At 44.8% G+C, this 27,264-nt stretch overlaps 1 protein-coding gene across 5 annotated transcripts in view; it reads left to right on the forward strand.

The window, feature by feature from the left end:
* Nucleotides 1-27,264, forward strand: part of HSPA4L (heat shock protein family A (Hsp70) member 4 like) — a 653,707-nt gene that overhangs the window by 601,073 nt on the left and 25,370 nt on the right. For all 5 annotated transcript variants that reach the window (XM_050946328.1, XM_050946329.1, XM_050946327.1 and 2 more), the window contains exons 4-12: nt 4,088-4,210; nt 5,629-5,728; nt 8,833-8,966; nt 15,409-15,653; nt 15,738-15,814; nt 19,133-19,284; nt 19,965-20,071; nt 20,588-20,721; nt 24,419-24,621. In XM_050946328.1, the coding sequence (XP_050802285.1) occupies nt 4,088-4,210; nt 5,629-5,728; nt 8,833-8,966; nt 15,409-15,653; nt 15,738-15,814; nt 19,133-19,284; nt 19,965-20,071; nt 20,588-20,721; nt 24,419-24,621 (1,275 nt within the window). The remainder of the gene's footprint in view (nt 1-4,087; nt 4,211-5,628; nt 5,729-8,832; nt 8,967-15,408; nt 15,654-15,737; nt 15,815-19,132; nt 19,285-19,964; nt 20,072-20,587; nt 20,722-24,418; nt 24,622-27,264) is intronic.

Here is a 27,264-nt window from a genome sequence, read left to right on the forward strand (position 1 = left end):
GCTTCACTGAGCTTTCTATTTTAATTTTCTTAAATTCTATAAAGACTCTGGATATATGCATATCCATCCAACCTGGGGGAGGGAAGGAAAGGAAGAATTTTTCTTCAAGTGCTTGTTTCCAATCAAGTGTGTGTGCGTGTGCTTGCACGGCAGCTGTAATTTTTTTCCCTTAGTAGCATCCACCCTGGATGTTAAGCCTGGGCACCCCGTGGAGCTGCGCTTTCATGTTGCTCAATGGAGAACCCTGCTGACCCGCTATCCCCTCTTTTTACCGCCTGTGACGGTTAGCTGGAACGTCGCATAGCTCTTGCCTTGGCAAATGCCGTTAGCAGTGTCTGTTGTACAAAGTTGTTTACTTCTTAGTGTAGTTAGTGTTAAGGTTTTTACTTTGTGCCTCCCCCCCCTCCCTCCCACCACACACACATTCGTTCCCCAGCGCCTTGGCATGCCACAGTCCCCTGGGTTTAAAACTTGCAAGGCCTGCGTTAAACGCATGTCCAAAAGTGACCTGCACACTTTGTGCTATCGGTGTCTAGGAGAGAGTCACCAGAAAGACCAGTGCAGGATCTGTTGCGGGTTTCACCCTAGAACTTTGAAAGACAGGGACCAGCGTCTCAAAGTTCTGCTGATGGAGGCCACACTCCGGCCCCAGTCAAACCCTGGATCGGGCATCCCACACCTAGCACCTCCTCCTTGGTGCAGAGTGCCCTGGCACCATTGTCCTGGGATCTGGTGCCAAGAAAGGACTCCTCACAAGACTCTCAGCACCATCACGGCTTCTCCTGCATGCAGCCAGCGGGTAGGTGCCAGTCGCAATACCGGTGCCTCAGAAGAAAGAGAAGCGGGAGAGGGGCTTTATGTAGTTGGCATTCTTGCTGCATTATACAGATGAATACCAAACTATACTCAACAGATTGTGTAACACTGGAAATGTTGTTAAAGGCTTTGGTTGCTTTTCCTTATCCTTATTGGGGCAATACTCAAGTTCTGGTCTATTCAGCTTTCAGTTTAACACATGAGAGATTAAGGTCTGCTTCGTAGCATTATCAGGGACTCCATGACTTGGTGTAAGGAGAGCTGGCACATGCAGTGCCATGGATTAATTAATGTCATGCTGTCCTTGCTTTGATACCAAAATACACTTCTATCCAAGCATCATAGCTACAGGACTAAGATAGGTTTTCTGGCAGGAGAGCTCTTCTGGTAATGAATTGGCATCTTTTTTCCTGGAGTGCTTACTGTGCAGGGACTCAGGCCATTTTGGATGAGAGTATACAAGTGTAACTTGTCCACATCAGTGTGCTTTCTGTGGAAGTTCTTTGGTGAGTCGTGCCTATAGTGTATGGCCTAGGGATGTAAATATCATTAACAAAGTTAACCGTTTAAATTAAAATTATATTGTTTAACCAGTTAACTGATTTAAAGGGAGAGGGGCTGGGGTCACTCCAACCGGTGTGGCTGGCGGTTAACGGTTAAGGTCGGTTAACAGTAAGCCTAATGCTTACCAGTTAACATTTTATGTCCCTAGTATGGCTACAGTCATGGCACTAGCCCTAAACTGTTGAGATGGATTCAGGTGCTCCATGGATCTCTGGAAATTCAGCGCTTCCCTCTAGGCCAGAGATGGGGAACCTACGGCCCATGGGCCAAATTCAGCCCACTGCTTAATTTCATCTGGTCCGCAGCAAGTCTCCATGCCATGGGCCAGAAGCAGGAGCTGCAAGCTCGGGCTCGCAGTACTGTGGGGGGAAGCTAGGGTTGCTGGGCCGTTAAGTCTGGTCGGCTCCACGCAGCTCCCGGAAGTGGCTGGCATATCCCTGCAGCCCCTCAAGGCAGGGACAATCAGGGAAGCTCTGCGTGCTGCCCCCAGCGCTGGCTTCACAGCTCCCAATGGCCAGGAGCTGCAGCCAGTGGGAGCTGTGGGACGGTGCATGCAGGCATCTTGCAGAGCTGCCTGTCCGTACCTCCACCTAGGGGCTGGACATGTTGGCCACTTCTGGGAACAGCACGGAGCCAGGGCAGGGCGGGAGCCTGAGTTAACCCATCTGTGCCACCAACCGGGAGCTGTCTGAGGTAAGTGCCGCCCACCCGGAACCTGCACTTGCCCGAGGTCAGAACCCTCTCCTGCACCCCAACTCCCTCACAGACCCCACACCCACACCTGCACCCCAACCCCCTCCTCCAAGTCGGAACCCCCTTCTGCACCCTAACTCCTGCCCAGATCCTGCACCCCAACCTCCTGAACCAGCCCTGAGCCCCCTCCCACACCCAGAACCCCTCATTTCTGGCCCCACCCCAGAGCCTAGCGGAAGCCCCAAGCCTATGTGCCCCCTTGCGGGGCTGTGGCCTGCAGCTGATTTTTTTTTTTCCCCCCTGTGGGTCAATGGCCCCTGATAGAGAAAAGGCTCCCCACCCCTGCTCTAGGCCGAGACTCACTTCCGGGTGGCCTCCCCCTGCTGCAGGATGCTTTGCAACTGGGCAGCAGCCCCAGAGGTTCCTGCAGCTGGAGGAGACTTGTGGAGTTGGGTCCCATCTTGGCTGCGCTGGAGAGGGACAGGACTTGTCCACCCCTGCACAGCTGTTCCGGGGGGCGGGAGGGGGGTAAAGAAGAGATCAGATCCATCTGGGAGCTTGCGACCCCTCCACCCCCAATCCCCTTTTGGGTCGGGACCCCTCATAGTTACAAGACCATGAAATTTCAGATTTAAACATCTGAAAATGTGAAATTTACCAGTTTTTAAATCCTACGGCTATGAAATTGACCATAATGGACCATGGATTTGGTGGGATCTTAACTATGAGGAAAATGAAAGCATTCTTTCTCCAAAGTAACTTTTCATACACCAACTCCCCTTCCTGAGTCTACCTTGGATGTCATTGGGCTTCATTGAGTTTGTTGATGGCTTTTGCATCTCATGCTCACTTTAGCACAAGTTTAGTTTACTACCTTCAAATACAGTAAAATATAGGGCACGACCTTTAACTTGGCTGCTTTTTTAACTCTTACTTGGATCTACAGAAGTCAAGTTTGAGGAGAACTGGCTTGATAATTTGAACTGTGAATACTTAAGTTCAGCAAGATGAAAATCTTACTTAGTTTGACTAAAAATTAAGCGCGTGCCTACACAGTCTGTTAGTGTGTGGCAAGTTGGGGGTTTAAATATATGGTGGTTCGGCCTGCTGTGTGGCCCCTGCCACCATGCGCTAAAAATTCTATAGTGCACTTTGACATACTGCTCCTTCAAAGCATTAACAGACAGTGTAGACAAGCCCTAATGTGATTTAGAATATTACGTAGTAGCAACAGCAGATTAGTTTTCCCTGTATCAACGTGTGTGTACCACTCTCTCTTATTAAATCTCAGTCCTTTCTCTTTAGCCTGTATGGAACCTGATCCTTTGTTGTAATCATTTTAGATACTGTCCTTATTTATGTGTTTAATAGGTGGTGCAATGCTGAGCTGTGCAGAATTACTAATATTTAACTGGTTATCTTTTTGTATGTTGGCTGCTTTTTTAACAGATACTTCAGTACTTTGAATGTCTCCCAAGTTAATGCAGGTTCCTCAAGGATTTCTGTACACAAATGCAGCCAGCCAGCTCAAATCCTTTCAGTGGAATAAGCAGTGTATAGCTATAGCATCAGTTGATGTTATTTTGAGTGCTGTCTGGGCTCATGGTGTAGCGAAAACTTAGAGAAAAATATGTCACTGCCCAGAAGGGCTTGAAATCTAAACTAGACAAACTCTAAAAGAGAAATCCAAACATGTGACTTTTTATCTTTGGGAGGACTTTGGTTTGTCTTCTGACTTGACATATGACATGTTTGGTTCCATCTTATTTTTAATACTTGTATTTTTCTGCTCCTATTTGAAAATTTTGAGAAGATTGAGAAAACTCTTGTCTAAAATAATTAGATGCTATCTTGTTAGTGTGAAGTGACACCAACTGTCCACCTCCAAAGTGGTTGCACTTAGGACTTAAAGATCAAAGAAATATTGGGATGGAACAGCCCATTAAACAAAACATTTCTTTGTACTGTGAAAATATTCATGTCTACTTTGCAATTGTTTAATCTTGTGTTTCAGGTGCGATACCTAGATGAAGAGAGACCATTTGCAATTGAACAGGTTACAGGAATGCTTTTGGCCAAGCTTAAAGAGACTTCAGAAAGTGCACTAAAAAAACCAGTGGCAGACTGTGTGATTTCAGTAAGTTGTAATATATTTACCAGAGTTCTGCTTATAGGTAATTGTATGTAAACAGTACATTTTAATAGTGTGTGAACTGGAAAATAGCCAAGTGAGGTGCTGCCAGAATCACCCAGAAGAAAATAAAACTGTAAATATATGCTGAAAAGCACAAAATATATTCTTAATATCTGATACCTATTCACGAGAAAAAACAGGCAGATCTTGTGTAGAGGTTTTATAGTCCATGGGGTTAAAAGCCAAAATTTGCTTGATGACTTTGTGGTGTTCCTCAGACAGCTGTGGTACAGCAGTAGGCTTCCTAACACATGCTAGAGAACTTCTCCCATCCTATAGCTAGATCTTAGATCTACTGTACAAAAAGTTTAGACCATATATGCTGAAACTTTGTGATTCTGAGGGCCCCACCGGCAGTTGTCCTGAAATGTGAGAGCTATACCTAACTTGTATATTTCTACAAAATCTCTCAGTTCTTTTTGCTTGTGGAACCACAGTGTAAAAAAATAGTTTTCATAGCACATTTTGGATCCCAATGTAATATGTACCATACAAATAAGATACAGACTCTGCCACGAAGAGCTTCTAATTTAAAAAAACGAAACAACTTTGGTTGTGCCTTTTTGTGTGTGTGTGTGTGTGTGTGTGTGTGTGTGATCTTATTTTTATCTTAGCTTCATTCTTTCTGCCTCCCTTCTGTTCTTCATTCTGATACTCTTCAGCCCCTCTGGAGTTGAGCTTGAGCTGTAGCTTCCTGTAATAGGGAGCCTCAGTCTTTGGAATTATTTTATATTTTTGTTTCTTATGTTTAGATAGCTTATGGGGTCAGACATGTCCTGGCTTTGTTTAGAAAGTGAGCCAAAATTTTACTGTGCTATATAAATGTTTAAATATTTTCTATGTTAACAAAAAGTTAGTTTAATTATTTACTAAGAGCTGAACCTTGTTTCTTGAAATCTTATGCTATCTGGGAATATTTTTATATATATATATATATATATATAATGTTATACTATATATTACTATATATTAAATATATACTATATATTACTATATATTAAATATATACTATATATATACTATATACTATATAATATACTATATATTAAATGTAGTTTGTGTTTAGAAACACTTGTGCATCTTGCATCTGGACTTCCACTGATTCTGTAAATCTTGACAATGCGGGATATATATTTGTCTTAATACCAGTTTGGGTAATTGGAACTTGTAATGAAGTAACTTTTTAAAAGATCTAGCAATTTTAATCAGTCTGTATTAACTAAATATGATTGGCATCTTAAATTTACACATTAGTCAAATTTGTGGAATTGTTTTGTTTTATGGCTATATTAAACTTTTAAAGTGTCATTTTGTGTGTCATGAGGTATGTATAATGGAGTACAACCTTTATTTGAAAACAGGTCCCTAGTTTCTTCACTGATGCTGAGAGAAGGTCTGTAATGGCAGCTGCACAGGTTGCAGGTTTAAACTGTCTGAGGCTGATGAATGAAACTACAGCAGGTAAATATGATACTTGCTAGAAGCAGAGCAAGAATAAGTGTGTAACACTGTTTAAAAACAGTCTTACGCTTTTTAAAGTCTCTTAAACTTGGAAGATTTGATTCTGAATAATCATTACATAACCAATTGCATGTTAGAAATATATAAAGTAACCTACAAAATATTGATAGTTTAGCTGTCACGCTTTTCTTCTCTGAAAGTCCAGTTAAAATACTACATCTGTAGTAGTGTTCTCCACTTAAAAAAAGTCTTTGGAAGGTGAGGGGTGTGGGTGGAGTGATTTTTTTTGATTATTATTATTATTATTATTATTATTATTATTTAATCATTAAAACCAGGACTGCTACATTCCAAGCTCCATACCACAGGGTAATTTATGTCTATGGTTTGAGACCAGATAGCTCTTCTTAGTAGTATTTAGTTTCAGGGAGATGGATGTGTTGCGGAAAAGATCCTCTCTCTCACATACGTGTCAATCAGATAGTTATTTTGTCACAAACTATTATTTAAGAAATAGAGGAAAGATTCAAGTCTGAGGGCAAATAGTTCCTGCAGATTAAATAAAATACAAGAAAATTACATCTAGAAGCCATAATTTTTATTCTTCTTTGAGGCATCAATTCTGCAGGCAGATGCTTAGTCAAATTGGACTCTGTGGGGCTTTAAGTGAGAGCAAATTTTTACTGAGCATACTTAGAAATGACTTTGACTCTATAAGTTCCCACAAGCCTCAAATCAAGCCAAGAGTACTAGTCTGCATTCCAGTCTATGACCGTACCATGTTTCAAACTTCATCTGGTTTTGGTGAAGTCCTACTAATGTATGGCTTAAATATATATTACAATAGGGCTTTGGTCCCCAACCTTTTGGGCTGGTGGGCACCAGCCAAAGGACCACAGCGGCTGCGGAGCATCCGCCAAAATGCCGCGGCGGCGACGCCTCTCAATAACGCCACTTGCCGTCGACAAGCAACATCATCGAGAGGCGTCTCCGCCGAAATTCGGGGGCGACGCCTCTCAATGACATCACTTGTTGGCGACAAGCGTCGTCATCGAGAGGTGTCCTTGCCGCAGCATGTCAGTGGATGCTCTCCTGGGGACCAGGACGCGAGTGCGTCAAGATGCCCCCACAGGCACCGCATTGGGGACCACTGCAATAGGGAGTCACATTTTTCATTCATATTTGAAAACAAGAATAATATAAATTGTGTTGAAATGCTGACTACAGTAGTCATAACTGCCCATGCCTTCGTTAATAGACCATTCATTCTAAAATTTCATCATGAAAGATAAATAAGGAATAGTAATCTGAAAAGAATTTGTGGAAAACTAATTGTTACCAGTTTAGTCCCTCCAGTTATTTTTGGGAATAAAAAAATATTCAGATCTATTTCTTCTCTATCAACAATGATGTAGCATCTGCCTCTACACTGCAGATTTGTTAGTGTACTTTTGAATTCCTTGCCTCCCCTGGCAACTGGATCCATTATCCTTAATTAACAGGTGCAATAACATTGCATCTTTTGGTTACAATATGGACATTTTGTCAGTCTGACATCTGACAAAATGCTTAACTCATAGTCATTATGAAGTCTCCATCCAAATCAGATTTTTTTCTCCCCCTCAAATTTAGGTACATATCTTTCTCTGCTTCTTATCCAGCCTGTCTCAGCCTGGAGTCCAGTTACAGCATTGGCACAAACACCATTTGTATGAGTGAGTGATTTGCTCATTCCAGTTGTCCATTGCTGTATTACAGATTCTTCAGCCAATCTGAGAGCCATGATTGATTACAGCAGAAGGTGGATCAAATTCTCACTTGCCCAAAGAAGGGTGGCTGTGATGAGATGCTTCCATTGTAGGAGTGTCAAAGCAGAGTACATTGTGTGGGACCCAGGTGGAGCAATTTAAATCACAGTGACTTTTCTAGAGTGAGGAGCTGGCGGCAGGGAGCTTGGCTGGAACAGAGCTGGAGCATTCCTTCCCCATCCTCTCAAGGGGTGGCCCGTGCCCTCCGAGACGTTCTTCCACATCCTGCTAGGGAGGCACGCCCCACAGTTTGGGGACCACTGTCCATGGCATGTCCTTTTTTGAGTGATGTCCCTGTGGGTGCTCCACTTCAGCCATCAGTGCTTTCCTGAGACAGAGAATTTTAGCAGCAGTGCCTGTCTGAGTTGCACATGCGCAATCCCTGTTTTGCAGTGCTGTTGGTTCCATATCCAGCGCAAATTACCTGACCCACTCAGTTCCATCTCAAAATGGATCTCCTGGTGCATTCACCTCTGCTACCAGCAAAACAATTAACAACCTCCAGTGGGGATCAGAACTCATTCAGCCAGATCTATAGCAATCTCAGTAGCCTTTCTAAACAATGTACCACTCATAGACATATGCAGAGCAGCTACCTGGGCCTCTGAACATATATTCATAAAGCATTACACAATTGACCAGACCTTAGCCTCTGATACGCTGCTGGGCCTAACACACTATCTTCAATCACTCAGAAAACCCAAAGCCCCTTCTGTCCACAGAGGGGGCACTGCTCTACAGTCACATGAAGTGGAGCACCCACAGGGACATCACTTGAAAAAGAAAAGATTACTCAGCTGATACAGTAACTGAGGTTCTTCAAGATGTGTGTCCCCATGGGTGCTCCACGACCCATCCCTCTTCCCTCTACTTCGGAATTCACACTATGCACTCTACAGTAAAGAAGGAACTGAGGAGATCAGGTCACATGTGCCAGATGAGTTGCCGATGGCACCGTGAGGCTAAGATGGCGCATGTGTGACCCAGATGGGCACTGGTGCTGAAATTTTCTGATCAGTGGCACAGAGATGCACGAACACCTGAAATAGAGCACCCACAGGGGGACACATCTCAAAGAATCTCAGTTACTGCACCAGGTGAGTAACCTTCTCTTATCTTTGTCACTTTAGAACAAAATCATTCAGTGTTAACAAAGTGAAAATTAGTGTAGACTTTCAATATATATTATCGCAAGTGAATTTTTATACAGTCCTAATTTTTTTTAAAGGAGCCTTAAGTTAGTTTTTTTTTAAAAACTGTTTAATTATTGAAAATTGCTTGTTTTTTTTTTAACAGTTGCACTAGCTTATGGAATTTATAAGCAAGACCTACCAGCCTTGGAGGAGAAACCAAGAAATATAGTCTTTGTAGATATGGGACATTCTGCATACCAAGTTTCAGTTTGTGCTTTTAACAAAGGAAAACTGAAGGTAAGTTTATTTTTACTACATTTTTGCACCAGAGGCTAAGCAGAGGCTTGCTTAATTGGGACAGTGCTCAGGAAACTTAATTGGAGTGCATTTTTGAATGGTTAAATGTCTTGCCTGGTGTGGGCTAACCTGTTTGTAGTAAATACAGGATATATACTGTTCATAAGCCAGATGTTTTTAGTAAAAAAGGGAAGCGCCAGAGAAGGGGGTCGGCTTATGAACGGGTATAGAGAGGGAGAAGTGGGACACAACCGCTCCCCCCAGCAGAGGCAGCACAGCCACCAGAGCCAGAAGGAAAGAGGCGGGGCCAGTCTCTCTCTGCTTCTGGCCATGCTGCTCTCCCCCCAGCCACCAAAGCAGCTGCAGCTCAGGGGGCTGTGCTGCTTGGCCCCACCCCGTAGAGCAGGCTGAGCAGAGGGAGCAAGGAGAAGCAGCAGAGCCAGAAGGGACGAGTAGGGCCAGAGACTCTCCATTTCTGGTCTTGGTGCTCTTCCCCCAGCCTCCGAAGCAGCTGCAGCTCCGAGGCTGGCAGGCTGCAGCTGTGCTGCTTGGACCCACCCTTCAGAGCAGGCTGCGGCCGTGCCGCCCAGTTTGGCCCGCCGGAGCAGGCTGTGGCTGCTCTGCCCACCCTGCCAGGCCAGACATATCTTCCCCTGGCTCTCCCCAGATAAGGTGGGAAGGGATGGGATAGAGAGTGTTTGGGGTCCTGGGCTAGGGGTGGGGGTCATGTGGAGGGTGGTCATGGGTTTCTCCTCCCCCCTCAAAATTTCCCCACAAGTTGCTGTCCTGGCCCATCAGGGTAAGTAGCTGGCATGCAGGACACTTTGTTTACTTAGGTTTACCTCCGTGCCTATGGACGCGAGGTAAACAAACCATCTTGACCTGCCAGCAGCTTATCCTGATGGCCCGGGAGCCAAAGTTTGCTGATCCCCCTGAATTATAGAGTCAGCTTATGAACGGATCATAAAAAATTTCCATTCTTCTTCGAGTGCTTGCTCATATCCATTCCAATTAGGTGTGCGCGTGCCGCGTACACATTCGTCGGAAGATTTTTACCCTAGCAACACCCTGTGGGTCGGCAGGGCACCCCCTGGTGTGGCGCCGCTATGGCACCGGATATATACCCCTGCTGACCCGTCCGCTCCTCAGTTCCTTCTTATCGCCCGTGTCGGTCGTTGGAACAGTGGAGCGCAGCTTAGCTGATCTCCATTTCCCTAGCTATTCACCGTTCTAGTACTTGTTGTATAGTTATAGTTGTAGTTCATACTTTATTAACCTTTATTAACGTAGTTAGTGTATATACTTAGAGGGTTGGGGATTAGCCCCTTCCCCTCTCCTGGTGCCCAGGCCCATACCTGGTTCACCGGGCTTCAAAAACTGTGCTCGGCCTGCTGCCGGCTGATGCCAACGGGAGACCCCCACGACTCCTGCGTAAAGTGTCTGGGGGAATCCCATCTCACAGATAAGTACTGGATTTGTAAATCGTTTAATCTGCGGACAAAAAAGGAGCGAGACTTTCAACTTAAGCAGCTCCTAATGGGGGCGGCCCTCACTCCTCCAGCCTCGGCACCGAGTGCCGCACAGTTCACGGGGGGGAGAAGTGCCTCGTCGGCACCGGAGACCGCTGGCACCGCCAAGACGCCCCGGCACCAGCCGTCACCGGCACAGAAGACAGCCCGGCACCGCTCCCTCTCCCCGCGTGCCAAGAAGGCCAAGGCTCCTGTGGCTCCAATACCCACGCCGCAGTCAGAGCATCAGCCAAGACCGAGTCACCCGGCACCAACAACTGCCACGGCACTGGCGATCCCGGGACCGTTGATTCCGGCCATGCAAGAGCCGTCAAGTCCGATGCGTGACAGCTCCCCGGCACATGCCGTGGTAGAGCTTCTTGTTCCCACCACGCCAGAGACCTTTTCAACGGCGAAGGAACTCATTGCTCTAACGGAGCCCACCCTTCCTCAACCCCCGGCACCGCTGGTGCGGGTTGTTGCGTCAGTGGGGAAGCCGGCCCTGGTCAGGCCACCTTCCATCGACGCCGCAGGCAGGCACACTCGAGGTCGAGGTCTCGCCAGCGTTCCCGATCACTCCGCCGGTCCTGGTCCAAGTGCCGCTCGCAGTCCCGGTACCGGTCCCCTTCTCGGTACCGGTCGTACTCGCGGCACCGCTCAAGATCCCGCTCCCCGGACCGGTACTCCAGACGGTGGTCCAGCTCCTGGCACCGTTCTCGCCGCAGCCACTCTCACCATCGAGCTTCACGATCCCGGTCGACCTCCCGGCACCGTGCTGTTCGCAGGTCCCGGTCAACCTCTCAGCACCGGTACGACTCTTGGTACTACTCTCCGGCACGGCATGACGTACGGTACCCTGCGCATGCGGCCTCTCACGTGCACTCTGCTCCGCCGTGGCCATCATGGCACCCATCTGAGTCTTCGCACGCTGACAGCGCTGTGTATGGGGACTCAGACCCGCAGAGCTATCTCCTTCAGGAGGCTCAGGGCACGGAACAAGTGCCTCAGTGGTCCTTCTGGACACCTTGGGCATATCATCAGACCCAAGGCGAGCCTGCAGTACCATCTCGTTCCGCCCCGTCGGAACACCGAGCACCAGAGGCCACTATTAGTTGCCCTCCTCCAGCGACTCCTCCAGACGACTCAGCTCTGGCGCCGGACCCTCAGGTGTTCCCGGACCCTGAAGTTCCTCAAGAACAGGAGTCACTGCATGATCCAGTCGTGCCGGGCCTGTCTTCCTCCTCATCACCAGACGAGGCAGTGGCTGGTACCACCTCATCGGGCCCGCCCCCGATTGACCTCGGAGCCCACCAGGACCTTCTAAGGCGAGTTGCCTTAAATATCAACCTCCGGGTGGAGGAGGTCCCGGAGGTGGAAGACCCGGTCATAGACATATTGTCGGCAGATGCGCCAACTCGCGTGGCTGTGCCATTCATACGGTCTATCCAAGCCAAAGCAGACAACATTTGGCAATCTCCGGCCAGAGGCGTGGAGAGGAAGTACATGGTACCCTCTAAAGGGTACGAGTATTTATTTACCTATCCTCCGCCATGCTCTCTGGTTGTTCAATCTGTGAATGAGAGAGAGTGCCGTGGCCAACAAGCCGCTGCCCCAAAATCGCAGGAGGCTAGAAGGATGGATCTATTGGGGCGTAAAGTCTACTCCGCCGGAGGCCTCCAACTGCGAGTGGCCAACCAACAGGCTCTACTCAGCAGATACAATTATAACACCTGGCAGTCGGTGGGTAAATTCGTTGAACTAGTGCCACAGGACTCCCGCCCAGAATTCCAAGCCCTTCTGGAGGAGGGGAAGAAAGTGGCACGGACTTCTCTGCAGGCCTCGCTCGACGCTGCTGATTCGGCGGCCAGAACCGTGGCCTCGGGCATTACAATGAGGAGAATATCGTGGTTGCAGGTCTCGGGTCTACCCCCCCCCGAACTGCAACACACTATTCAGGACCTTCCGTTTGAGGGACAGGGCCTTTTCTCTCAGAAAACGGACCCTAGACTCCAGTCTCTCAAAGACAATTGAGTCATAATGCGTTCCCTCGGGATGCATACTCCACAAACCCAAAGACGGTCCTTCCGTACCCAGCCTCAGCGCCCTTATCCCCCGCCCAGGCCATGACAAGACTTTAATAGGAGGCGTGGTCATGGGAACCGCAGGAGACAATCGGGTTCCCAAGGGGGCCAGAATAACGCTCCTGCCAAACCATCAGCGGGACCAAAATCGAACTTTTGAAAGTGCGCCCGAAAGCAGAGCACCAGTCTTTTCCCAGGATCCTCTTCAGTTCTCCAACCGCCTTCCCTCCTTCCTCCCGGCGTGGGCCCAATTAACCTCAGACCGTTGGGTCCTATGCACAGTGGAATTTGGATACCGCCTTCAATTTGTTTCACACCCTCCCCGTCCCTCTTCAGGGACCCCTCTCATGAGCAATTCCTCTGGCAGGAGGTTCGCACGCTCCTCTGAATCGGAGCTATAGAGGAGGTGCCAAAGGAGTTCAGGGGCAAGGGATTTTACTCCCGATATTTCCTAATTCCCAAGGCAAAAGGAGGTCTCCATCCCATCCTAGACCTGCGCGGTCTCAACGTCTTTCTGAAGAAGTTGAAGTTCTGCATGGTGTCATTGGGGACCATCATCCCATCCTTGGATCCCGGAGACTGGTACGCTGCTCTCAACATGAAGGATGCATGCTTTCACATCTCAATTTACCCTCCGCACAGATGGTACCTATGGTTTATGGTGCACCACCAGCATTTTCAATTTGCGGTCCTTCCATTTGGCCTCTCCACCGCCCCGCACGTATTTACAAAGTGCATGGCGGTAGTGGCCGCCTTTCTCCATCGTTGGCGCATAAGCGTCTTTCCTTACCTAGACGACTGGCTGGTTCGTGGGACATCCGAGGCCCAAGTCACCAGGGTTATGGCTGCCATCACGAGCCTATTCGAGCGGTTGGGCCTCATGATCAATCTAGAGGAGTCCACTCTGGTGCCCACTCAAAGAATAGAATTCATTGGGGCCATTCTAGACTCCAAGCTCGCAACAGCCTCCCTTCCGTTACCCCGGTTTCGGACGCTAGTCTCGGCCATAGAAAGCCTTCAAACTTTCCCAACGACCTCGGCCCCTACCTGCCTCAGCCTTCTCAGTCACATGGCTGCATGCACTTTCATAACCAAGCACGCCAAACTACGCCTGCGTCCCCTCCAAGCCTGGCTTGCCTCAATTTACCACCCAGGCAGGGACTCCATAGACATGGTCGTCACCGTTCCTCAAACCATCTTAGGCTCCCTCAACTGGTGGCCAACGCCTTCCCTGGTGTGTGCAGGGATGCCGTTCCAACCGAGACAACCCTCAATGTCCCTAACAACGGACGCCTTGTCTCTTGGCTGGGGGGCACACCTAGGCCATCGCCGCACGCAAGGCCTCTGGTCAGCTCAAGAGCTGTCCTTGCACATAAATGTCTGGGAGCTGAGAGCAGTCCGCCTCACCTGCCAGACGTTCCAACAACATCTACAGGGCCGTTGTGTTCTAGTGCTTACGGACAATACAACAGCAATGCACTACATCAACAAGCAGGGCGGGACTCGATCCTTCCCCCTTTGTCAGGAGGCGATCCAACTGTGGGAGTTTTATATAGCCCACTCTATAGACCTTGTAGTGTCCTTCCTCCCAGGAGTCCGGAATAATCTGGCAGACCATCTCAGCAGATCCCTTCTCGCCCACGAGTGGTCGCTTCGCCCGGACATTGTTCACTCCATCTTCCAGAAGTGGGGCTTTCCCCACATAGACCTGTTCACTTCCCGCAACAACAGGAAGTGTCAGAGGTTCTGCTCCTTCCAGGGTCTCACCCTGGGCTCGATATTGGGCGCCTTCCTAATCTCTTGGGCGAACCACCTGCTTTATGCCTTTCCACTCTTCCCAATGGGCGCGCACACCTAATTGGAATGGATATGAGCAACACATCTCGAAGAGCAACAGTTACAAAGGTGAGTAACCGTCTTTTTTTACTTATCCATCTTGAGGGGGTGGCTTATAAACGTACCAGCTTATGATCGAGTATGTGCGGTATTAGTTACTACTGTTTCATACATGAAAGCTTTCCTGCATTCTAGTTGTTAAATGACTATCCTTCCTGGCATTTCTTCAGCAGCTCACTGTAGAAGGAGAATGCTTAGCTACACAGCCAAGGAATCTCTCTGAGTAGAAGTTAGAATTGGAAAGTGTGTGCATGGCGTTAAAGTCTTATCTTTTATGGACCAAGAGTACAATTATCTCATCTCTAACTGGAGAAGTCACAGAACCAACTTCTCTACCTCCTCTCCGGTGTAAATGAAGTTTTGCTGAACTTTCTTGAAAAATGAAGTGGACTATAGCTGAATTGCACTTTTCCCAGCCATGCATTGAAAGCGAGTGGGGGAGGAGAGTTGATTCTTTGAACTCTAACTTAGGGATGTTTGCTAAGTATATTTAATTCAACAAAATTAAAATTGTTGAATCTGTAAGACTTTCTGCTTTCAAGACTGGGGTAGTAGTGGCTTAATTCTTTTTTATCCTAAACTACATTTGTCTTCAGTAACAAAACACAGCAGCTGCAAAAGTTGTGTGAAAAATTCAAGTGCTCTGTGGTCTCAGTTCTTTTTGGATAAATGCCCTAGGCATGCTGTGATCTGAACAAGGACATGCATACCCAGTGGAAAACTTAAGCAAGAAAGAGTATTAGCAGATTTTACTTTCTCAGTGGAATGGCATATTTTTACATAGGGAGATTGCAGCATGACAAGATAAAGATCTCAGTTCTTTCTTCTGTATGTCCAGAACTGCTCAGTTCTATGTGCCCATAAGCTTCACGGAGTGGAGGGGAACATTATGGAAAATGCTGATTTGGCAGGAAGTAGAGGATCAGTATATACTTGACACATTTCACTTCTATGCAGATCTTGGCTACTGCTTTTGACCCTTTTTTGGGTGGCAGAAACTTTGACGAGGCTTTAGTAGATTACTTCTGTGGGGAATTCAGGACAAAATATAAACTGAACGTGAAAGAGAATGCTCGGGCACTGCTGCGCTTGTATCAGGAAAGTGAAAAATTGAAGAAACTTATGAGTGCAAATGCTTCTGACCTCCCACTCAACATTGAGTGCTTCATGGATGACCTTGATGTCTCCAGTAAGATGAACAGGTACAGTACTGCATGTTATACCAACTCCAACCAGAATATGGTGGTTTTAGTTGTTCCTGTAACGCAATATTTCTTCTTCTGCAGAGCTCAGTTTGAACAGTTATGTGCTCCTCTCCTAGCTAAAGTGGAACCTCCTCTAAGAACAGTAATGGATCAAGCTAGTAAGTAGAAGTTAATTCAGGGTACTATGTTTTGTTATCTGGCTCAAAAGAAAAACTGCTAAACCTTATTATATACCATAAAAAGTTAAAAGATGCAAAGCTAAACAATGAGAAGTTAAATGTCAGTGAAGGTCGTCGAGGCAAGCTTCATTTGCCTCCCCTTGCCATGTGTGCATTATGATATGGTCTGTAATTACGTGATTGTTAACTTCTTTAATGGGGTTTTTGGTTCAAATATGGCACAATTTAGTATGTGTATCTGATTTACTGAGCACCATTCATCCTGAATAATGAATGTGGTGGGGTTCTGAGAGGGGAAAAAAAAGGAATATAATCATGGAGTTAAAGTATCATGCTTGCACTATGGTTACAACTGACCAAGAAACCTTAATTTTTGTGTTTCCGAACTTTTAAGTGTTTGACTTTGCAACCTTTACATTTCTTTTAGGACAGCTTTTTATATATAACTAACTTCCTATTTTTCCTTTAATAAAAAAAATTACGTGCTACTGAAATAACCCTCTGCGTGAGTCATCAGAAGGGTTTGAAGAGTTGAAGTAGCTGCTTCACAACAGTGCTCAGTGGGACTGGGCAGTGTGGTCAGTGCAGATGAAACTGGGAGAATTTAGGAGCAAAGCCTGCAGTGTAAGCCCTGCAGCACATGTGAAAACTTCCTTTTTTGGGGGCTAAATAAATCTAGACGGATATTCAGAGACAGATAAAAGCCACTCTCTGATCTACCCCTTAAACATATTAAAAGTAAAGGGAACGAAAAATTGTGAATATCATCTTTTGTGAGCTGACATAATAAAATGTGACTGGATAAATAATGCAAAAATGAGGCGAGAGAAGAGAGCCTGAAAGCTATAATACGTTTTACAATGGCTGATAGTTGCCTGAGAGCATATTAGTCATGCCCATACGACCCAAATCCAGAACTGCAACTTTGACCTGAAACCACAAATGCAGATTGTTCATCGTTTCTTTTGAATGTGTGTGTTTTTCTTATTTCTGTATTGCAGCCCAAAAAAGAATCAGTTTCACCCAAGAAACTCTATAATTAGATTCATCTTCAAGTGATTGTCCACATGGATTCTACTTCTGGCACACATGTACCCATGCATACATCAAATTCTCTTGGCCAGCTGCATCCATTGGGGCTGCACCTGCCCTTGGATGCCCTCTCTCACGTACCTTTCCCACCCCTCAAACCTGAGGGCATAAAGAACGGAGCAGGCACAACTGTTCCTTCTTACTGCCGTGGCAGTGAGACGGAACTCCTACAGTGGCTTCATGTCTATGCACTGTGTGACTTTGTGTGTGTGTTTAGTTTTTTCCTCCTTTATACCCGTTGTCTTTAAAAACAAACAAAACCCACAACACTTGGATTAATTTTGGGGATTTATCCTGTTACTATGGCTGAAACAAAATCACCAGTGTTTAAAAATTGTTCCTTCCTGTCATGTGGCTATTTTGCTCAATGACAGGCTTTTGAAGTACCTTTTTTTTTTCGTTTGTTTTGTTTCTTGTATTTTTTGCCTTGAAGAGGGGTACATCCCTGATAGGTGTTTAATCTGTATCTCCTTCTCTTCTGTGGCATCTTGGAGGAGAGATGTCTGTTTATAAATTCTCTTCAGGAGTGCACTGTATGAAAGCCTCTTCAGAACTAGAGGGGAAAAGGGCCTACTAAGCCAGAACAGGCTTCCTCAGCTAGCACTCTTGTGAGTTGAAGCTCAGGTTGGACCTCATTGAGTGCCAGCCTACATCACCTTCCCCAGGACCTAATAAAATGAGTCCTAGATCTTGTCAGACTACTGAACATAATAGTTTAGCCCAGACAGGTCCCTCGGATGCCTTGGCTATATTTGATTATAGAATGAATTCAGTACCTATCTAAGACTTCTCTTAGTACCAATATCTGTGCCAGTGATTCTGGCACTGATCTCTGTGTTGCAGATGCTCCTCGCAACAACAGAGCAGTAAGGCAGCTTTGGGCCTCAGGCAGGGGTAGGCAGCAAACAGGCCTCCTGGCCCAATGTAGGGAGGCGGCCACCCCAGGGGTGAGCTGGTAGGGGGTAGAGGGAGTCAGGCCCACCCTACTCCGCCGGGTCCCAGTCCAGGGCCTTAACAGTGGCAGAGTGGTCTGCCACTGAGTCAACAGGGATCCGCCCACAACACACTGACCTAGTATCAGGCCAAGGCCCAACCAGACAGTTTCCCTTGGCTACTTCCTACCTCTCTGGGGTTTGGTACCTGTGTGCTGTAGGCATCCTCCATCTCCTTGGGGTTCGTGGTCAGTGGTAGCCCCAACCACTCGTTGGCACCTCGGCTGGCCTGCAGCCTTGGGAGCTCTGGCCAATTCTCAGGCGGTAACCCCAGCATCTCCTCGGTGCCTCGGTCAGGTGGCAACCCTGGAAGCTTTGGTCAGTCCTCAGGCGGCAGCTGCTCCTCCTCGTCCCACTCTGGCAGCGGAGGAGATGCGTCTATCTCCCTGGGCTGCTGCAGCCCAACTGAGCTGCGGTATGCCCTGCATTTTATACTTCTGCTTCCTGTCCTGTCTCATAGCTTCCAGCATGGGGGGCGTGGCTTTCCTGGCTCTTCAGCCTCCTGGTATGTTGCCACCTCGCTACAGCCATGAATTTGGTAGAGTCCTTCTTACTTCACAGTAACTATATGGTTCTTTAACTATATGGTTCCTCATGGAATCTCTGACCGTCCTATTTCACTGCTGCTATGGAATCCTGTACCATCTGGCTTCTGTATTTTGGGGGAACAACTATGGGATGGTTAGGCCCCATGTGCCCTTTGTGCCTTCCGGGGAGGGGAGGGAAGTGGATGTGAGAATAGCCGCACTTAGGCACTGTCCCAGTGGACACTGTTGGTCAAAAGAATCTGATTTTATGTGTGCATGGGCACATGCACAATAAAAGTGGAATCCATGTGGACAGCCATCTCAAAGAACCACGGTCACTAAGATAAGTAACTTTTTTATTCTTGATTTTTGCACTTGCAGCCTGAAACGCCCATAGACTAAAGGAGGGGCAAGGATTTGTTTGACAGTATAAATCATTGCAATTTAATATAAAATTCTCATTGCACAGTGTTGGCCATTGGCCTATCTTCACTGGTTCTTGTAGTGTCTAGATAATTCAGTCTGATTTTAAGAACCCCTTGAGCTTTTCAGTCAGGAGTGAGAATCCAAGGTATGTGATTTCTAGCTACATGTCCAAAAAAAAAAGGGGGGTGCGGGGGGAGAAATCAGCTTTGGGCAATTTGAAGCTAACTTTTTTAACTTACAGCCTAAACTGTCTTTTCTAGAACTACAGCGTGAAGACATAAGCAGTATAGAAATTGTAGGTGGAGCCACTAGAATCCCAGCAGTGAAGGAACAAATATCTAGGTTCTTCGGTAAAGATATCAGCACTACACTGAATGCAGATGAAGCTGTTGCAAGAGGTTGCGCATTACAGGTATGGCTGCTAAGATTCTAGTCTGTCATTTCTAGTCTGCTGGAAATTGTTCACTAACCGAAAGTCAGAGAATGCTGCAGGTTAAACAAAATGTCTCATCTCAGGATTTAAGGTCTTCATACTAAGCATTCATTCTTTCTTGCACTATTGTATTCACTAATCATTTAAACATTTGTTGTAGTCACATTTGGTAATAATTATGAGCGTAATGACGGGAAGGATGGTCTTGTGGTTAAAGTACAGGAGTGAAAGTCAGAATATCTGGGTTCTCTTCCTAGTTCTGCCACAGACTTTTTGCACTAATGTGGGTAAGTCACTTCCTTCATCTGTAAAATAGGGGTGTTTACCTCTCATAGTGGCTTTGAAGCTTAATTCAGTCTGTTTTAAAAACTCATAGAGGTCCCTGGCTGGCAGTCACTATAATCACACTATATGTTACTATAATTAAAATGACACTCTAGAGCCTCTCTTCATCAGTTTAACTAAGAAGATAATCCTTAATGAAAGTGACTTAAAATTGCCCCAGTGTTAGTATGTGTAGTTCATTTTAAAAACATTTTATGTTCTAAGATAATCATGGCCAACATGCTAGCTTTATAGAAGAGTAACAATGCTAAATTCACATAAATGTGTTCCTTCGCTAAACTATATGCATAATCAAAATTTGGTGTCTCTTCCAGTGTGCAATTCTCTCCCCAGCATTTAAAGTGCGTGAGTTTTCGATCACCGATGTTGTTCCTTATTCAATAACTCTAAGATGGAAGTCCTCTTATGAGGAAGGAACTGGGTAAGTTGACTTTGAAAGTAAAAGTACACAAAAAGACTTGATGGTGTGGGAAAATCAAATCTGCAAACACCATAGAATAGCTCATCTAGTTAGTCTAACTCTTATACTGTATTGTCATTAATCATTTTGCCTCTGGAAGTTGGAGTCGCATACCATTTTACTATCGGTTATTTTCAGTTGTCAAATGTTACATTGTTCTGATTTGTTTACTATAACTTTGTTAATTTTAACTTTGTATACATCAAAAAGCTTTCTAGGTAGAGGTGCATGTAAAATGTAGTATTGTCAAGTTGGTGGTTGAGCATATAGCTCTCATTCTGTCTTCAAACTTCAGTTAAGTTAGAGAATGCAAGATAATTTTCCAGCGCCAAAGCAAATGCGTATTAAATGTTTCATTTAGTTACTAGGTTTGCATCGATGTTCACAGCTAACATAACAGGGTTTAATATAATTTTGATTCATAGTCATTCTATAAACTGTTACTTGTATTTGAACACTTTTTTTTTATTTCTCTAGGGAATGTGAAGTTTTCAGTAAGAACCATGCTGCTCCATTTTCAAAAGTTATTACTTTCCACAAGAAGGAACCTTTTGATCTGGAAGCATATTATACCCATCCAAATGAAATACCTTATCCTGAACCCAGAATAGGTGAGAACAGATCATAGAAAATATATTTTAAATCTTTTGTACACCTTTTTTTAAAAAAAGATTCATTAATTTAAAATGATTTATATAAATCACTGAGCCAAATGTCTTGGCATAGAATCATAGAAATGAAGAGCTGGAAGGAACCTCAGTGTCAAGTACAGACCCCCTCACTGTGGCAGGACCAAGTAAACCTAGTTCTGTCCAACCTGTACTTAAAAACAGTCAGTGATGGTTATTTCACACCTCCCCTGGAAGCCTATTCCAGAAGTTAACTATCCTTATAAGTAGAAAGTTTTTCCTTACATCTAAGTTAAATCTCCTTTGCTGCAAATTAAGTCCATTATTTCTTGTCCTATTCTCGCTGGACATGGGGAACAATTGAGTCTGATCCTCTTTATAACAGTCCTTAATATATTTGAAGATTGTTGTCAGGTCCGTCCTCAGTGTTCTTTCCGCAAGAGTAAACCTGACCAGATTTTTAAACTTTTCTTCATAGGACAGGTTTTCTAAACCCTTTTATCATTTTTGTTGCTCTCCTTTGGACTCTGTCCAGTATGTCCACATCTTTCCTAAAGTGTGGCACCCAGAATTGGACACCATACTCTTGCTGAAGCCTCACCAATGCCAAGTAGAACGAGACAGTTTTCTGCCGTGTCTTAAATATGACACTCCTGTTAATACACTTCAGAATATTAGCCTTTTTTGCAACTGCGTCACTTTGTTGATTCGTATTCAATTTGAAGTTTGAGAACCCCATTACTAAATCACTAAACTAGAGACTTTTTCCACTTGAAGTCCATAGCACTTGGAAGTCTACGATTCCTGGAATTTATCAAAGTCAGGCTTCTAGTAAATAGGACCTCTCTAGATTGGTCAGACTTGTATGGGTTAAACTGTCAGGAACAGTGAATGTGGGTCTAGATTCAGCAGAATGTCTGAATTTATCATCAACTGGTCTGTGTTCATAGAAAAAAGTTGATACTCCCCCTTTGGAGAGATGGAAACTGTGGCTTTGACTGTGGATGCAAGTGGTGAGCCTGGGCCATTACCACAGAGATGCTGATGGCACAGAGAAGTCTAAACTGACATCCAGAAAGCTGATGCGCTTATTACTTTGGGGGCATATCTCTGGGATTTGCCTTATATTTGGTCTAGATCAGGGGCTCTCAAACTTCAGTGCACGGCGACCTTCTGACAGCAAAAATTACTACATGACCCCAGGAGGGAGGACCAAAGCCTGAGCCTGCCAAAGCCCCTCTGCCCCAGGTGGTGGGGGTGGCAAAGCCCGAGCCTCACCACTCTGGGCAGGGGGGCCAAAGCTGAAGCTCAAGGGCTTCAGCCCCTGCAACCTGAACCCGGCTGTCCAGGGCTGAAGCCCTTGAGCTTTGGCTTTAGCCCTGGGCAGTGGGGCTGGGGCTTCAGCCCTGGGCCTCAGCAAATCTAAGCCAATCCTGGCAACCCGACCCACAGTTTGAGACCCGCTGATCTAGTAGCAGTGGACTCCCTACTTCAGCTCCAGTTTAGTCCCTCCTTATCTGTTAAAATTCACTTAGCAGCCATATCTGCTTATCGCAATCTAATTGAGAAGACTATAGTTACTCATGACATACTAAAGAGATGTATGAAGTTGTCTAGAGGGGACCATCTGTTAAAGCTCCAACACCATCAAGGATTCATAACCAACTCAAATTGGGAAGGCTCTGGGTGAAGTTCATTGTTTCACCTGTCAGTCAAAATAGCATTTGTTATAGCTATAACACCTGCTAGAAGAGTAAGCAAACTCATGGCTGATCTGCCTTCAGTTTTCCATAAGAACAGAATGATACTCCTCATTTTTTGGCTAAGGTGGTAAATGATTTCTATCTCAACCAGTTAAGTAATCTGCCAGTGTCCTTTTCCCATATGTCAAAGTTCCACAAACTAGTTGCTAAAAATGCTTTACTTTTCTATCTAAATTTCTTAGTCCTATTTAGAAAGTCAACAAATTGGGGAGGGGTTGTTTTTCTTTTGGGAGATAATAAAGGCATTGGGATGTAATTGCATGCCCTGTCTAAGTAGGTTAGGCAGTGTATAAAGAAAAGCTATAAAGTTTTCTCTACTCCTGTCCTAGTGGGAATTGGATTACGTTCTACAAGGGCAAAGGCAGCTTTAGTGGGATGCCTTAGGCATGTTCCCATTTTACGAAGCACTGTTTGTTAAAGTTAGCATTCTGATCAGGTGATTTATTTTGGTAGAGCAGTACTGCAGTTGCTGTTTAATTAGGATTCTGGATCCCACCTTCCTTGGATGAGAGTACTACTTTCTAAATTATCCCAAAAGTGGGAATGGGAAGAGGCAACTTGAAGAAATGGAGGTTACTCACCTGTGACCAGAGTTCTTGAAGGTTGACTATACAATTACTCTCCCTATCCACCTTCCCGTCGTCTTGAGAATTATAATTATCATCTTGGCCCTGAAGGAGGGATAGAAGGATCTGAGATGGCCAGAGTACCCCACACCCCTTTCATAGCCTTGCCCTCAGACTTTTCTGTTTACATATAACTAAACCAGCTGAATTTGAAACTTCATGTCAGTCATCACCAGAGTAGCAGCCATTTGGTAAACTTTTTTGTTGCATGCAGGTGTAGTTTGAAAATAAGGTAAGCAATTAATATCCACATACACGGTAACTGTCATTTTTTTTGAGCCATGTTATTGCTTGTGGCACTAGAGTCACTAAGCACTGTAATGCACTTCAGCTTGCACCTTGAAACTAGTCGGAAGCCAGTACAGGTGAACAAAAGGCATTATGTCCCTTGTAAACATTCCCATAATTGAACCAGATTCTGCACTAGCTGAAGTTTTCTTCAGTTGCAGCCTTCTTTGTTATTTCCATAATGCAATTTTGCAGTGTGCTCTAAGAGTCATAGCTACAGTCTGTATCAAAGCAGAATGGTTGCAGTTAGAGCTGAATGAATAATCTGCAGAAGGACTTGATGGAATTTAGCCCCCCCTTCCTGAAAGGGGAATGAAGTTGTAAAATTGTCAAAGGGTTAGGTGGTACCACCATTTTGAGGGCAACTATATTATTAAAAAAAAAGAAAAAAGGTCTGAAGGGCAGATCTAAGAGAATGGGGTGAAGTACAAATTATATTCCTCCAATCTTCCAGGATTGTAATTTGTTTGTCAATAAGACCTCCAGTGACCTCAGAGCCCAGTTCTGTCAGTTTGGGGTACTTAGAAAAAGATACTTGTGTATAGTGTTTTACATGTTAATATCACTGTACAAATTATTGCAATGCCTTATGTAAGGAGATCCTCATTTTACAATTGGGAAGGCTGAGGCAGATTTTCGAAGTGGCTTTCCAAAGTGCCACAGTCAGTGGCAGAACCAAGATTAAAACTGAGGACTACTTGGTTCCCAACCCTGTGCTCATTTTCTCCTTAGATCCATTGCTTCTCACAGAATATAGACTGTGTGAAGTTCTTCACAGCTATATATTTATTATATACAGGAGAGGAGGTACAACTAGACATTGTTCTAGCTACTGAGTTACCCCTTTAAACCTACAAATACTTGTGTTTTGGAGAAATACTTCATGGCCTTTTAAAGTGTGTGGCAGTGAAAGAGGATCTGGGGAATATTTTTGAGGAATGACTGCCCCTCTAGACTTTCCAGAAAACCAAATTAATCCTCATATGCTGCTTTTTTGTTTAGGGCGTTTCGCTATTCAGAATGTTGGTCCTCAGTATGATGGTGACAATTCCAAAGTGAAGGTTAAAGTACGTGTCAATGTACATGGAATCTTCAGTGTGGCTAATGCATCAGTAATAGAGAAGCAAAATGTGGAAGGAGATCACAGTGATGTACCTATGGACACAGAATCATTGTGTAAGAATCAAGGCAAAGATGATGAGCTGGTATGTAAAGCTGTAAAACTTCTCTTGTAATTGCAACAGAAGAACAGTGAATCAAAGATTAAATCGTAGTTAATTCCAGTCTGCTACATCTGAGTGATTTATTTTCCCATATTAATCTTGTATGTGTGCAGCTTTGTATTTAAGTAAGCAGTAATGATATGTTCAGGGCTACACAAGACACATTTCTTTCACTCCCCAAGGAGCTTAAAGTGTAAAGGACAAATGAAAATAAGATTCACACAGATACCCATAGAAAAGTGTTACATTTTCCTCAAATTTTTTTCTTCTGCTAACGGTTTTCAGCATTTTTTAATATTAGCATTGAATGGCAACAGTTATGTTGCTTTTGAAGGAAAGATTTAATGATTTCCAACAAACTTTATAAAACACTTCATAAAATTAAGTACTTGTTGAATGAAGCTTACTAATGAAAACAGTTCTAGGTTCTGTGCATCTTAATGGACAATCGCTATATTTCATCTTTAACTACAATCAACTAAAATTTCATTTGTTTGCATTTTTTCATTTTATATACTTTAATCATGAAAACCTTCAAGTGCAAACATGCTTGCATGACTGAAAGATGGGGAAATGTTACCCTTTTTTAAACAATTTTATGCCATACTTAATCACTGATACTGAGGAATTGGCATTGTAAACTTTGTGATATTCTAGTCAGTGACATAATCCCCGTAAGACGGACATCAGCTCAAGTCTTCATCTCAGTTCCAGTACCACAGCTTGTCCTAACCTTAAAAGCATGCAGTCCCTGGAGGGCACCAGACTTATATTTAGGGAGAAGAGAATATGACAATTGCATGACACTGAATCATCTACGATGCACAACTGCAGACCTGCAACTGTCGGTAAAGCAATGGGCAAGCTTAAAACACCTTTCTTTCCTGCTCCTGCTATGGACCCTTAGAAAGAGAGAGCCACATGAACAGCTCACATGTACAGGACTACAGTTTTAGCTGTTAGTCTAAATTTTTGCCTTTGTTCTTGGAATCTGTTGCTTGGCTCTGAGAGAGCATGTCCTAACTCCCCAGGAGACCCCAATGGATGTCAAGAGCATCATGCAGCCTTCTGGCAATAAGAGGAACTCCTCCCACTCCTCCTTCATGCTATTGCTCATTTAATTTCTGCCACCTTTAATCTTAACCTCTGATCTTTTGTCCCTTCTGATACTTGCTGCTCTGCCAGCTCTCTAGCCTCTATCTTCAAATCCACCCACATATTATTTTGTTACCCTCATCTTACTCTACTGATAGCCAATCGTGGCTCTTGCTTTGCATCCACTATTTTTATACTTGTACCTCAGGTGAAAACAATGACTCAACTTCCTGCTATTCAACTATAAGTTTATTTACCCCTGCCCATTCTATTTATTCAGTTCTGCCTAAGGAGCTTGCTAAACCATTCCTGTGTTCTGTGACTGTGACACTTTCAACTCCTGGTGACTATCTGCAAATTTCCGCAGACCATATTGACCAAGTCAATTAAGAACTTTCCTCCTTTTTTTCCATTCCTGCATTCATTGTTTCTGAATGAGGTGCCCCTCCTATTAGCCATCTGGGACCATTCCTCTTCAACAGTGCTCCTTTCTCTCTGCCTTAAAACATGCTCTTGTGTCCTGCTAACTTAAATTCATCATCCACTCATCTGTCTTACCCACTGACACTTCATATGAAAGATTCATGAGCATACTGTATTCTCACTGCCTGGACTTCCAATACAATCTCCACTCTTATAGGGTGAGGGGAGAGAGAGCTCATTGGTTTGAGCATTGGCCTGCTAAACCCAAGGTTGTGAGTTCAATCCTTGAGGGGGCCATTTACGGACCTGTGTCAAAAATCTGTCTGGGGATTGGTCCTGCTTTGAGCAGGGGGTTGGACTAGATGACCTCCTGAGGTCCCTTCCAACCCTGACATTCTATGATTATTCAGAGAAACTGCTCAAGGTTACAAGTGAACATTTTGAGCCAAGTACAGAGAAGTCTGACTTTATTACAATTTGTGCACTGTTTTTGCTGTTGCTCATTTTGGACTTTATCTTTTGGCTTCTGCAACAGGGCTTGACATGTTTTGCTGTTGCTCCAGTATCTCTGGTTCCTTTCTTTCCTGGCATCCCTCAGATTTCTTTTCTTGGTATCCTCCTGTTTTGTTTCCATTATCTGCCTTTTTTCATTGATACTTTTGTATGACACACCCTCCAAATATAGTTCTTTATGTTCAGTCTCTTCCCCTCCATTCAAGCTTGCCTCTCCAACTTTGACACACTTCCTGCAATTTCTGTCTTCCTGTTTTCCTCCAAAACTATCACTTTTCTTTATTACCATTTACAACTCTTTTCCCAGTTAGACTCAGCTTCAGTGTTCCCTTCCTTTTCTTTTCCATCCAGATTTTTGCTAAATCCTGGTGGTTTCCTTCTTTCACTTTTCTGAAATCTTTCCTCTATTTCTGTCCCTGCTGGTAAAATCTTGGTGTGTGCCTTGATCATAAATTCACCTGGACTTCTCCAGACCACTTCTTGCGTCCCAACATCTCACCTTCTCAGATCGATCTGCCACCTCCCCCACTGTATCCAAAACATTGTTGCTCCTATTAAAATAGCCTCCAATTGTGTAAGTGAAGCACCTTACCT

Source organism: Gopherus flavomarginatus, chromosome 3, assembly GCF_025201925.1.
Source record: "Gopherus flavomarginatus isolate rGopFla2 chromosome 3, rGopFla2.mat.asm, whole genome shotgun sequence".
Lineage (NCBI taxonomy): Eukaryota > Metazoa > Chordata > Testudines > Testudinidae > Gopherus > Gopherus flavomarginatus.